Source organism: Plectropomus leopardus, chromosome 17 (genome assembly GCF_026936395.1).
Source record: "Plectropomus leopardus strain MGB_pleo_1.0 chromosome 17, ASM2693639v1, whole genome shotgun sequence".
Classification (NCBI taxonomy): Eukaryota; Metazoa; Chordata; class Actinopteri; order Perciformes; family Serranidae; genus Plectropomus; species Plectropomus leopardus.
This window is the reverse complement of record NC_142192.1, coordinates 2,589,897-2,603,086: the sequence shown is the minus strand read 5'-3', so window position 1 is coordinate 2,603,086 and position 13,190 is coordinate 2,589,897. Positions and strand designations below refer to the sequence as shown.

The following is a 13,190-nucleotide window of genomic DNA, read 5'->3' as shown; positions in this document are numbered from 1 at the left end:
GTTGAACGCAGGCTTTGGTTGAAATGTCAACGTTGGTGTTAATATTACAATGAACAAATTATGCTCATCAAGGGTTTATTCCCTCTTTTCATGCCCTCACTGGTTTCCCATGACGTCTCAAGTGGGTGAAGAGCCCACCCTAATGTCACCAGTCTTAACCTGTGGCATTTATGAACGCCATGCTTGGCTTTATCATTTTGATAAAAAAATACAAATCATCCTGTATGACCTTGGACCGTCCTCTGATTCTTGGGGTCCTGCAGGTACAAACAATAGGTGCTTTGCCAGCTCTGCATTAACCTTTGCAGGCTTGGCTCCTCAGAGGGACAGGCTGAGGAGGGCTGGACTGTCTGTGCAGGTTGTGTCGACCATCCAGGCGGCGAGAGTGGGGTCGTCCACTGCCTGTTACACGGTTAAGTGGTTGGAGTTCCATCGCCTGTGTGAGGAAGAGAGGCAAGATCCCCTGTCACCTGCAAATGGCTCTATTCCTTCCTTTTTGCAGTGTTTTAATTGATAGAGGGCTGTCCAATACTCTTTTGGACGACAGAGTGGACTTTATGAGGGGGTTCTTGCAGGGGTCAGAAGAAACCGCTTGGTGATGTGTGCCTCCTCCTCACAATAGTCCATGATGCTCAAGGATTCCTCTAGGCCTCTGGAGCGCTCCTTACTGAAGGCAATAAAAGGACTTTTTGCTGTCCCTTAAGAACAACATTCCCCTACCATTATATTAGTAATATAATTATATAATATATATTAATGATATATATCAATAATATTAATAATATAATTATTAAGCTGTCATTAAAAGAACCACATGAACACTATGACTACTTTAAGTGGAGCCACATCACCTGCACACAGCCCCCCCTCCATGAATACATACTTCATTTATGGTTCTGATGATGCTGCTCATAATACCCACCTGATCCTCTTTCACGTGAACTTACTTGTGGCTGGAGAGGAAAACCCAGAGTTGACTGAGCGTGTTGATAACCTGCTTCATTATTTGGTTTCCCCAACAAATCTCTTAGGTCTCTCCAACTGGTGCAGAATGCTGCTGCACGTGTTCTAATGGGAAGCAAGAAAAGGGATCAAATTTCTCCTGTTTTAGCTTTGTTGCACTGGGTCCCTGTGAAATCCAGGATTGCATTTAAAATCCTCCTCCTTACTTACAAAGCTCTAAATGGTCAGGCTCTACCAATTCAATCATCTGGCGTCTGTCATTATCCTATGACTCTGTGTTTTTTTGAGCAGTGGGCCTCAGAGCTGCCATCCCTCTCTTTGCTCAGATGAACGGCAGACCTCTTGCGATTTTGATCCATCCTGTTTGGAGCAGATCCAAACATGGAAGAACGAGGTCGAGGCGGCGAGGCCTTTGACTTTGTGCAGGTGTCTGGCTTTGTAGCAGGCGAGGAAGTCTTCACTTTGGATAAATAAAAATCCTTCTCTCTGCCGTTGCTCTTGTCCTTCATGGGCAGAGATCCTCGGCTCTCCTGCTGCCACCTCCCGCGACTAGGAGACTCCATGCAGTGGGGATAAGCATATCTCCTCTGCTCATGTCCAGAGTCCTCTCTTGAGCGCTGATGGTGGTAATAGTTAGAGCACTTTTCACGATCGAGCCCTCTGGGGTGGTGTGGGACGTGCTCCCAGCGGCGCTCAGGCTCCCAGTCTCTGTAGGGGCGATCGTGAGGAGGCAAGTGACCCCTGTAGGAGCGATGGTGGTCCATTCTGTACCGGTAACGATCACTGTCAGTTTCTCGCTCGTGACTCCTGTCCCGGTAGTGTCTCTCCTTGTCTTTGCTCCAGTCAGAGTACTGTCTGTCTCCCTTCCTGTATCGGGAAGGTTGTCCTGCATTGACTCTAGAACTGGGCTTGACCTGGTGTTGTCTCTCAGCCCCCGCTGAAGGATCACTGGTCTGTGGTGGATACTGGCTCATGTGACTGTGGTCGCTGGCTTCCTTTACATCAGTGGACCTAGTGACACAAAGCAAAGGGAATATAGAAAAAAAAGAAACTTTTAAATATTTTGTGTTCATTTAGTGAGAGGACTCAAATCAAAGATTTTGAGACTTTTTAACCCTTTCAACTCTGCAACAGAAACACTCCAGTGCCTACATTGGTGTTTTTGCTTATTGTGATGTCATTTCGTGGTGTATCTTCGAATGCTTCATATCCCTAAAATTTGTACGACCTAAGTTAAATGGTAATGTAAGTCAATAAAAGTATTGAAATGTTGTCATTAAAAAAAGGAGTAATGAATTCATCATTCATTCCTCTGGCACCACTGTGTGTTGTTACACTGCAGATACTGTGGCGTCATGATGTCATTACATGTGTACAACGTGATGCAACAGAAGATGGAAACTTTCTACAGCAAAAGAATGAAATCTCCAACTATTATGGTTCTTATTTTAAATATATTCAAAAAGGATCATGTAAACACTGACCGACCATTGAAGGGTTAATGTTGGTTTTTAAAAATGATGGTTTACTTACTTGATGTAGAAAAGGACATAGGCGTGCTGACTGAGGACAGACTTGATGTCACTGACAGTCACAGAGGAATCGTTCATCTTATACCACTGACCACTGCTCGCCTGGGAAACACAACCGAATAAAAGGCAGCTTTCAGCATGTTTGCTCAACAGAATCATCACTTTTACACATTTTAATATTTCACTTTTCAATTTCAACTTTTTTTTTAAGATTATTTTTTGGGGCTTTTATTGCCTTTAATGGACAGGACAGTTTAAGCGTGAAAGGGGAAGAGAATGGGGTGGTGACATGCAGCAAAGGGTTGAGGCCGGAATCAAACCCGTGGCCGCTGCGGTGAGGATACAACCTCTGTATATGGGACGCCGCTCTATCCACTTAGCCACCAGGCGCTCCTCAATTTCAACTTTTAAATTGGCTTTCAAGTGTTAACAGAGAAAAATGTTTCTCCACATCCTCAAGTCTATCATACAAGTATATAAAGACAAAATTATTCTGTTAAATTATTCTGTTCTCAACCTTCATTATATTTAAGAGCAGGACCTGTTTTATTATTCTGTTAAAATATGTATAATAATATGATTATCTTTTATTTGTACTAAACAGACAAAAGTTGTTAAACTTCATTATATTTAAGAGCAGGAGCAGTTTTATTATTCTGTTAAAATATGTATGATAATATGATTATCTTTTATTTGTACTAAACAGACAGAAGTTCTTAACCTTTATTATATTTAAGAGCAGGAGCTGTTGTGAAACTCTGCATTAAGCTGTTAAAGTGAGTTGTTGATACACTGCTGCAGAGACAAGTGTGTGTATGTGCACTCTGCAACAGCAATCAGATAAGAGCAGCGATCCAGAGCAGAGTCAGTACCTTAACGTAGCAAAAGTAGTGTCCAGCATGACAGCTGGATCCAGAGTGGACCAGCACAGCATAGAGCTCGTAGATCTGGGGCTCCCCTTGGGACTGAGACATGAAAGGCCGCAGGTCCAGGTACTCCGGATATTTCACATCCTGATGACCAAAGAACAACGACAGCTGGTTAATATCAAATGTTCACTCAAAGAAAAGCAGTAAATGTCAGGTGCTGTCCTGCAGCTCTGTGATGGTTCTGGACATTATAGCCCGCACATGTCATCATACCTTTGTGATTTTTCCCCCACTGAAGATGTCGAAGCGTTTGAGTGAGAGGGTGAGGACGTTGGAGCTGCGGTGGACAGTTAGTCTTTTTGAGGCTGTGACCATTTTGTTGCAGCTGAGGGACATAAACGTTTAGTTAGCTAGCTGGCACATGAGACCCTTTTACACAGAGATGGCGCTATAGAGCCACTGCAAAGTTCCTTTTTCTTGCTGACTTTGCATGTTTACATGGAGCCAAATGACAGCGGCATCATGGCGCTCCAAAGTGTGGTTTTAGACAGACTGCCAGCAATCGCAGAATCAAAAGAGGCGTGATGGGCGTTAAATGTAACACACCAGAATCAGCTTAGTGTGACATATAACATAGATATGGGCAGCTCTTTATTAACAATAACAGTGGCCTAACAATAACAATCATTTCCACCCCTGTTATAGCAGCCGACCTCCTCCTCTGCTCAGAGAGGAAGGAGCTCCTGAATCTCATTCTTTACCCAAATTGCAAAAATTTACTGCTCTTCTCCTCTGAGTTAGCCGCTAGCTGCTATCAGCTACTTTTTAAATCTTCTGTGGTGCGTCACACATATAACACGCCATTAAAATCATGCTGCCCATGATCCCATCCTGCCGGCTGTCCCATTTTTATAGACATCGTTTCAGTGCTGTTCCAGTCTCAGAGGTGAGACAACTCTGTCCCCCTTCCCTGATTGTACCTTATATACAGAACTGGTGAGACAGCACAACAGTGCGAAATGTGTGAAAGAGGCTATTTAAACAAACGAAACTCTCTCTCTCTCTCGCTCCTCATCTTTTCTAAATTCTTTTCGTTTGTAAATAACTTACTTGGCACATTTGTAGGAGTTTTCTCCGTCCAGCTGTTCCGGCCTGACAAACTGTTTCAGAGCGTTGGAGACACTGGAAGTTGTCTGCAAAGAGAGAACAGTGGACTTTGGTGCTGTTCTTAAGATCCTTCCAAAAATCGCATTGACATATCATAACCCACAAGTACCAAGAATAATAACAACAACAATATTAATATCAATTTTATTTGTAAAGCACTTTTCAAGCCAAAGGCACAAAGTGCTTTCCAGGGTGACGAAAATACATAAAAAGAGCAACATTAATGTAACATATGCATATTCATACACCTACATATGCACATAAACAGCGGACAAACAGAGCGGATGCCATCTTGCCGTGTTCTTTTTTATATCACATGACACATGATAGAGAATCTTCTCTAATTACCTTAATTTCCAGCGTAATATCCAGAAAAGGGGCAAATGTATCAGAAACCTCTTTGCAGTTTAAACATTCAACTGAAAAGGAAGACTCAATGTTTAGTACAAAATGTAAAACAACTACAAAAAAACATGACTTCATGTAAAAGAATAAAAACTAGAAAGAGACGAAAACAAAATCAACACTTCTGACGTACTTCTGGACCTTGGGTGCCCTCCAAATACTTGATGGATGAATGTGGTTGCCTGCGTTTGCCTGTCAAATCTGTCACAAACATAAATATGAGGATGAAGAACAACCAATAATGGTAATTACATAACTGACTGTTGAGTTATTAATATAACAAACAAATTAATGTTTTCTGGCTGAACTGAAACAAATAAAAATATTTCTTTACAGTATTTTGCAGTGACAAGTCACAACATATTGCAGCCGAAAGAGCAGGAGTGAGAGAGGGAGGACCAGAGCGCCCCAGGGATGACGTTTTTCTGTAGGCCAACAGGAAGTTAGCTTCGCTCTGGTTCCCTCCTCAAAAAGCCTGAGACGACGAAAGTGGAGGTGCTGAAATGCTAACTGAGTTTTCGGACTTATTATTCGGGTTCTTTATCAGAGCAAGGGTAGACGGGTGATGTTACTACAGCATAACAATCGACTGAACAGAGCCCCCCTGGGATGAAGTTTTTCTGTAAGCTGACAGGAAGTTAGCATCACGCTGGTTTACTCGTCAAAAAGACAGTGGGATTTTTCCATTAGATTGTACAACATCGCAGAAAATAAACTCTGATAAACAAAGGCTAATGAAATTCAGATGTTTTGTTCAGCAAGATAATCTTCACAAAGAGCTTAAAAGGAATTGCCAGATTAGCGTTAGCGTTCCACTAAAAACAAACTACACAACGGTCGCACCACCAAGACTTCGAGGTTGTAAAGGCTCTATGAGCATGTTCTGCATGTATGTAGTCTCTTTCAGCCTCTTGTTGGCAACTGCCTTTTTTAAGAAACAAAAAAACTCTAAATTTCACAGTGGGGTATTAACTGATGTATTTTATATTGTAGAACAAATAGTTAAAGTCTCGTCAGCTTGTGCAAACCACAGACCTAATTTCAGGCATTTCACCAAAAAAACATAAAAAAAAAAAAACACTGACTCCAGAGGTGCTGAAATGCCAACACATTTCTAGATTTTAGGCCTAAATTTGAAGGTCTAAATCAGTTTTTAAAAGCCACTTGAGAGCCACAATGACCAGTCCAGTGTATCTTTGAAACATGCATGTTGGACATAACCTCCTTTGCAAAGGCTCTGTGCTGATTTCATATATTTCAGCAGAAAAAAATGATTCTTCATTGCATTAACAATTTTCTGCAGGATTTAAACTGGAAGGCTTTGCAGAAGGCTCAGTGGATCAGCACAATACAGAAAACATAGAATCCAGTGATATTTCTAATACTATATTGTTGTTAAATAACTGATTATGCTAAGCTGTGAATGGTTTTAAAACATACATGTTTCCAAGTAGACAGGACTGTTGCATAGCATCCACTGTGTAGCGCAGGAACTCATGGGCGTCCTCCTGGCTTCCGTGGTTGAAGTGCTCAGCAATATCTGTCAGGGTTAAAACAAAAAACAGTACATATGTAAGAAACTGATTGATGATATCGTATATACGCATAGATATAGAGTTAAAATTGATTTAACAACACACCACAAACTCCCACCAGAACATTTCTCTACAAAATGAAAAAGGTAAACAGCCACACAGTGCCTCCCGTCATTCATTTCAAGTGAAGATTTTGGAACCACGACTACTTACTTTGGAGCTCACAGAGAACACCCACTGGTTGAATGACATCCCCAGGGTTTGCAAAAACCTGAATGATGTGTTTTTCCATGGTGCACATCATACAGAAGCCTGGCTCCTCACCTGTGGCAGGGACACATACACAAAAACATTCTTGTGTAAGACATGAACCAGAAAACGTGATAATTACTGCAGGACTGCACAATTACACAAGAACTTCCTGCAAAGAAGCAGCATGAAACACTAACTTACATGTTCGGGAATGCAAAAATCTTGGAATCGGCCAACATACTTATTTCTGCTGATATCACTAAACAAGCTGTTTTTTTTATCAACAAAGTGAGCATGTGTAGAACATAAACCCTAAGTTGAAGTATTTTTCTTATTCTGCACAATGACTGAATATGACAAATACTGAAAAGTACTGTGTTTTCTGTCTACATCATGATAAAAATACGCAGAATATGATCTTTTTCTCCTTCAGAAGAGACTTGATGATAACTAAAATTAAGTGGCAAAAAAGTGGATATATCAATATCTGTATCAGCTATCAGCCAAATGAGTTGTTATATATCAGCATTTTGGATATTGGCAAAAAATCCAATATCGTGCATTACTTTTGTTTCTTCTAAACAAGTCAGACTACTACAGAAGTACATTGCATTCACTGAATTAAAGAAAATGAAACTTTATCCCATAACTATAACATTTTTTCTCATAATGAGATCCAGATATCCTAATAATAAGAAAAGACCAGTAATTATGAGAAAAGGATCTCTTATTCATTTTAAACACAAGATCAGACAGTGAATGATGCCCCTATCGTAATTAATCTGCCTTGACTTCCTTCTCAGTATGAGACACTGGGAGACATTAATGTATCTTAGAAATGAGGAAGGCATAAATATTAGCATGTAAAAACTGCGCAGACATCTGCAGACGTTGGGGTTGTTCAGGTGGAAAGCCAAGTCTGATGTGCTGGAAGTCACTCTCTTCCTGCAGTAGCAGTAAAACCTACATGGGATGCTTAATGGATATAAATTCATAGATCTGAAATGTTATCAAGCCAGTTTCGTGTTGACACATGTTTCCCCATTAAATAGTGTTTCCCACTTGTTAATGCAAACGCCTCCCTCAGTGGTTTGGGTTAGGGCCTATACAATAATTATGAGGGAGAAAGGGATGTTGCAAAATGGGCAAGGCTTTTAATCAAAAAATTAAATTAAACACTTGGGAGGGACTTGTGTTTTATTTTGGCTTAGGTGAGGGAAATACAACTTTAAATTGTTGTATTTTATATTTATTTTATATAACCTCTGAACTTCAAAGGCATGTTTTCTGTACAAATCTGCAAAATCCCAGCATTTATCATAGCCATGAAATGTAAAAACATTAGAACAAAGTTTCTGACTGTCCTTTAACAGATACTTTTTAAGGAGGATTTTTTTTGTGTGATAACTAACGCCTTGGCTGTTTGCTAGTTGCATTGGCTCCAATACTATATACATTTGGTGTGAATACAAAAAAATGTTATTTATGGTGGTGGGAGGGAGATTGATTTAAAGTTTCAGGGAGGGTCAAGATTAAACATTATGGTTATACCTCAGAATTTTATATAGACCTATTCTACAACCCTTGCCCCGATATTAATTAAGGTTTTCAATGATGCTTGGTTAAAGGGTCAGTTGCCATCCACAATGTCAGAGGCTTCAATTACACTGTTGTTAAAAAAGGATAAGGATCCGCTTCTTTGTAGTAGCTATAGACCGATTTCTCTCCTGAATGTAGATTTTAAAATTCTAGCAAAAGTTTTAGCTGGCCGCCTCCAGAGAGTCATACCATCCCTAGTCAATCCTGATCAAACTGGTTTCATTTCAGGGAGACATTCATCTTCAAACACACGCAGGTTACTTAATATTCTCTATTCGCCCTCTACTGATTCTCCTGAACTTGTTTTGTCCCTAGACGCTGAAAAAGCTTTTGACCGCGTAGAGTGGAGATATCTTTTTTACATTCTTAATAAATTTGGCCTCAGCCCTGACTTTGTGGATTGGATAAAACTCCTCTACGCCTCCCCCGTAGCCTCTGTCAACACAAACGGTATTAAATCACGCCTTTTCTCTTTACATAGAGGCACCCGACAGGGCTGTCCCCTTTCCCCGTTGCTATTTGCTCTGGCAGTCGAGCCCCTGGCCATTTGGTTGCGGAGTGAGAGCGGGTTTGAGGGTGTCACACGCCATGGACAGCTTCACAAAATTTACTTTTACGCTGATGATCTTCTTTTATACATATCCAACCCTACCTCCAGTCTCCCTAAAATTTTAGATATTTTTGAGAAATTGAGATATTTTTGGGAAGTACTCTGGTTACAAATTGAATTTGGGAAAAAGTGACTACATCCCAATTAACTCTGCCGCTGACCTTCTCCCCCATGGTCTCCCCCCCTTTAGGAAGGCTGCAGACGGCCTTAAGTACCTGGGAATCCTGGTGACAGAATCATTTTCCCAATTATTTGCCAAAAACTTCAACCCATTACTCGAACGGTGTAAATCAGATTTGGCTAGATGGTCCTCTCTCCCACTCTCTTTGGCTGGGCAGGTCAACCTGATAAAAATGTCGCTACTTCCTCAATTCCTTTACCTCTTTCAGCATATACCCATCTTCATAAGGAAATCTTTCTTTTCAAATCTTGATCAGCTGATTAGTTCCTTTCTTTGGGGTAATAAGCGAGCACGAATTGGTCGAACAGCTCTCCGACTTCCTAAATCCTTAGGAGGACTGGCCCTCCCAGACTTTCGCTACTATTATTGGGCCTGTAATATCAACAAGCTTCTCCTCTGGAACACTGGTAAAGCTGTATCCGAACGCCCGCAGTGGGCTTTGCTTGAAGTTTCCTCCTCACATCTCTCTCTCTGGTCTGTGGTGTGCTCTCAACTACCAATATAAATTAAACAGGTTAGCCCTAACCCAATTGTAACAAACACACTGATGATTTGGAATCAGTTCAGAAAAGCTTTTGGCCTCCACACTCAGTCTTGTCAGTCCCCAATTTCTCGCAATCATCTGTTTGCGCCTTCATGTTCTGATCCAGCCTTCCGTACCTGGTCTGAGAAGGGTCTGGCAACGCTTAACGACCTTTTTATCAATGGTGTTTTTTCCACATTTACTGACTTGGCTGCAAAGTTTGACCTACCAAACACTCACCTCTTTCAGTTCTTCCAAATAAGACAATTTGTGAAATCTTGCTTCCCTCAGTTTCCTAGCAGTCCTCCAAACTCTCTTATTGACCAATTTTTAACCCTCAATCCCAGAAAGAAAGGACTCATAGGGATCACATACAAACAAATTCATATATTGTCCCCGAATCATCTGGTTTCTCTAAGAGCTACTTGGGGTCAGGACCTCGGAGTTCCCTTAACCGATGAGCAATGGGAGGTGATATTAAATAATGTTCACTCCTCCTCTATTTGTGCGAGGCATGGCCTTTTCCAGTGTAAAATCCTGCATAGAGCCTATCTCACTAATGCCAGGCTGGCCAAAATCTACCCTGACAGAGCAGACACATGCAACAGATGTGGGCAGGCTCCTGCGGACTTTGTTCATATGTTTTTATCTTCCCAAAATTATCTGAATTTTGGACAGCAATATTCGAAACACTTAGTAAAGCAACAGGCCGAACCATACCCCTTGAACTCCTTACTGCCCTCTTTGGATCGTACTCCTCACACAGTGTGTCCACGCGAAAAATCATAGCGTTCACCACATTACTTGCTCGAAGACTCATTCTTCTAAAGTGGTCTCACGCCTCTCCCCCAACTCATAATAAATGGATACAGGACATACTGCGGTGTATTACATTGGAGAAGATTAGGTTCTCCCTGAAAGGCTCCTCAAGCAGTTTCTATAAGATATGGCAACCATTCCTCACATAAATAGACTCTCTGTCTATAACAGCAGAAATCAACTGAGCCACCCCCCCCCCCCCCTTTTTTTTAAATTTTTTTTTTTTTTTATTTTCTATATATATTTTTTTTTGTTTTGTTTTGTTTCTTCTTCATTACTATTAATATAGTTGTATATATATGTACATATTTAATATAACTACCACTTGATAATTACGTACCACTATGCACTTAATACATATTTATATTTTGCCTTAGTATTATGTCTAATCACTTTTTGTTCCCCTGTCTATAATTTGTGTCTTGTCCTATGTCTGTTGTGAGAGTGAATGGATTGAATGCGCATAGTTCAGGGTGGGCGGGTAGGTGGGCTGACGGGTTGTTCTGGGCTGGGATAGGTTAAAAGAGAACTGGCTCTATTAACTTGTTATAGAACTACTGTTCACTGTAAGTACTAAACTACTGCTTGTTCTATGCAAAATCCAATAAAGAAAGTTTGGATAAGATTAAACATTAAAGAAGTTACACCTCAGCCACCCCTGTGTAAATAAAGCACAGTCCCTTATAGGGACTTATACAAATAAGTATTGAATAGGATACTCATTTGCAACAGTATTGATAAAAACAGTGCCTTTCTGTCCTCCTCATTGACACACAGCTACACACACAGCACACCTGCAGACAGGCAGTCTCACAGCCCTCCCCTCACTATGAGCTGAATATGTTAGCTGTCTTCCACACACTCAGCTCGGCTGTCTCACCAGCTGACACCAGGTCTTTATGAGGAATTTAGAGAGGTTAGAAAAACTCCGGTTTCAACATAACTAAAGTATTAAACAATTATCATAGATATTAATCTGGCAGGGGGTTAAAATTCTGAAAATATATTTGATATTCATGATTGTGACTGACCTTGGTTAAAAAAAAACTCAAAGTAAGTAGAAAATCATATTCATGTATAATATTTTTCATACCCTGATTTAGAAAAGTGCATTTTGTGCGCACAGCAGTTTAAGTAATTTCTTTCCATTTTATCCCCCTGTGGTATCCAAAATGGTTTGCAGTACTTTTCTCAGTATCAGTATCGAGAAGTCTAATATCCTGAAAACCCTCATGGAAGCAGCAATATGACACCCAGCTGTCTAACACTCTCACACAAACCATAGGAAAAAGTTTGCTGCTTGTCAACAGCTCTTTCATACGTTAATTGTCTCTTGATTGAGGCGTATAGTTTCCTCACAGCTTTTAAGACACATCAGTAAAAACAGAGCTGATAAAAGCCCTCCCTCCTACCTTGGTCCTTGGGCGGGTCCACAGAGGAGGGTGTACTGTTGTAGACCGCAGCTCCAGGTGCTGGGTCCAGGCAGCCTCCCTCAGGCTTCAGCCTCAGAGAGTCTCCGGGCATGGTGGGACTCATTGTCCAGCTGCTGGAACAGCTGCCGTCCATCCCCACGTGTCCACTGGTGAAGGGAGACCGCTTACACCTGACTGACTGACTCTTGGTCAGAAATTTCTGAAGATTTCTAAGAACAGTTCAATTCTACATGAAACACAAAAATAAACTTCATGAGCCATTAAGTTCAAGGTTTTAGTGTATTGCTGTAATTTTTTATAGATACAAGTATGTGAGTAAGTAATTAAAGTGACAGTATTCAAATTAATAATGATGGCATTGTCTTATATTCTTTAACTTTCCAGGTGAATCACATCAGCTACCAATTACGACAACATTACAGTACACTTAGATTACAACCACTAAATAACATTGCCCCAACATCACTATTTATCACAAATGATCATTTGTGATGCCAAATACATTGTAATAATTACCTAATATCATAACTAGTACAATTATCAGTCAAAATTACAATATAATGTTTGATGATTATTCTTAAGAAATGGAATCATTTTTTCACAATGTCTGAATATTCAATATTCGGCCTATTTACTGTCTCAGCAAGTGTATGGCATATTATTTAGATGACAAAGTAATCAGAATCAGTGGGAGCAGTCTGAAATAGCTAAATATCTCTGGTTGCGTGCTATTATTTTACCTAGCACTATATATTATAACTAAGCAGACCACCATGGCTTAATGATGGAAAAAAACAACCTGGCTGTGCCATGCACACATCAAAGTATTATTTAACAAAAGCTTTGAACAACATAATAGCAAAATAATAGCAAGGAGAGACCAAATGACACTTTAAGCTTCTCCTTGTATGTCAAAATTAATAAACTTAGCTCTTAAATAGAGCATTTCGTGATAACTTCTCTAGATTTCCTTTAAAAAGCAAAAATCAGAAAACACTGGCAACATATTAACTACTGTTTTGAATGTCGAACTTCTTAGAGCTAGCTAGACAATGACATAGCCATAATTTAGTTACCTTATTGAACGTCTCTTGTTGAAAATCCAACACAGGAAATATCCTGGTCGGAAGCTTGTTGCTAACAGCTGTTCCTCCCTCCTGCTCTGACAGACTGCTGAGCGTTAGCTAACAAACGGCTGGTAGGCCTTTAACACAAAGTATGAATTAACAAACCACTAAATTTGACTGAATCACCACCTAAATCTCTCTGAACTACCTGAAGTGACAAGGTACCGACTAAACT

The 13,190-nt window shown here is 40.4% G+C and overlaps 1 protein-coding gene across 1 annotated transcript; it reads right to left on the bottom strand.

Moving 5' to 3' along the window:
* Positions 1–1,223: 1,223 nt before the first annotated feature.
* On the bottom strand, positions 1,224–12,021 carry LOC148186573 (uncharacterized). The gene is made up of 10 exons (XM_088090748.1): positions 11,868–12,021; positions 6,685–6,795; positions 6,377–6,476; positions 5,070–5,137; positions 4,880–4,950; positions 4,475–4,557; positions 3,638–3,749; positions 3,368–3,508; positions 2,497–2,597; positions 1,224–1,974 (listed from the first exon to the last, which is right to left on the bottom strand). Exons 1-10 carry the CDS (start codon positions 12,019–12,021, stop codon positions 1,224–1,226), a joined length of 1,692 nt encoding a protein of 563 aa, XP_087946874.1.
* Positions 12,022–13,190: the final 1,169 nt, after the last annotated feature.

What these genes read in the sequence shown, in the direction of transcription:
- LOC148186573 (XM_088090748.1), bottom strand. Translation starts at nt 12,021, where the DNA reads ATGGACGGCAGCTGTTCCAGCAGCTGGACAATGAGTCCCACCATGCCC. An exon ending in TCCTGTCTACTTGGAAACAT is followed by an intron (nt 5,138 to 6,376) that starts GTATGTTTTAAA and finishes TGTTTGTGACAG; the next exon opens with ATTTGACAGGCAAACGCAGG. An exon ending in TATGTCCTTTTCTACATCAA is followed by an intron (nt 1,975 to 2,496) that starts GTAAGTAAACCA and finishes TTGTGTCACTAG; the next exon opens with GTCCACTGATGTAAAGGAAG.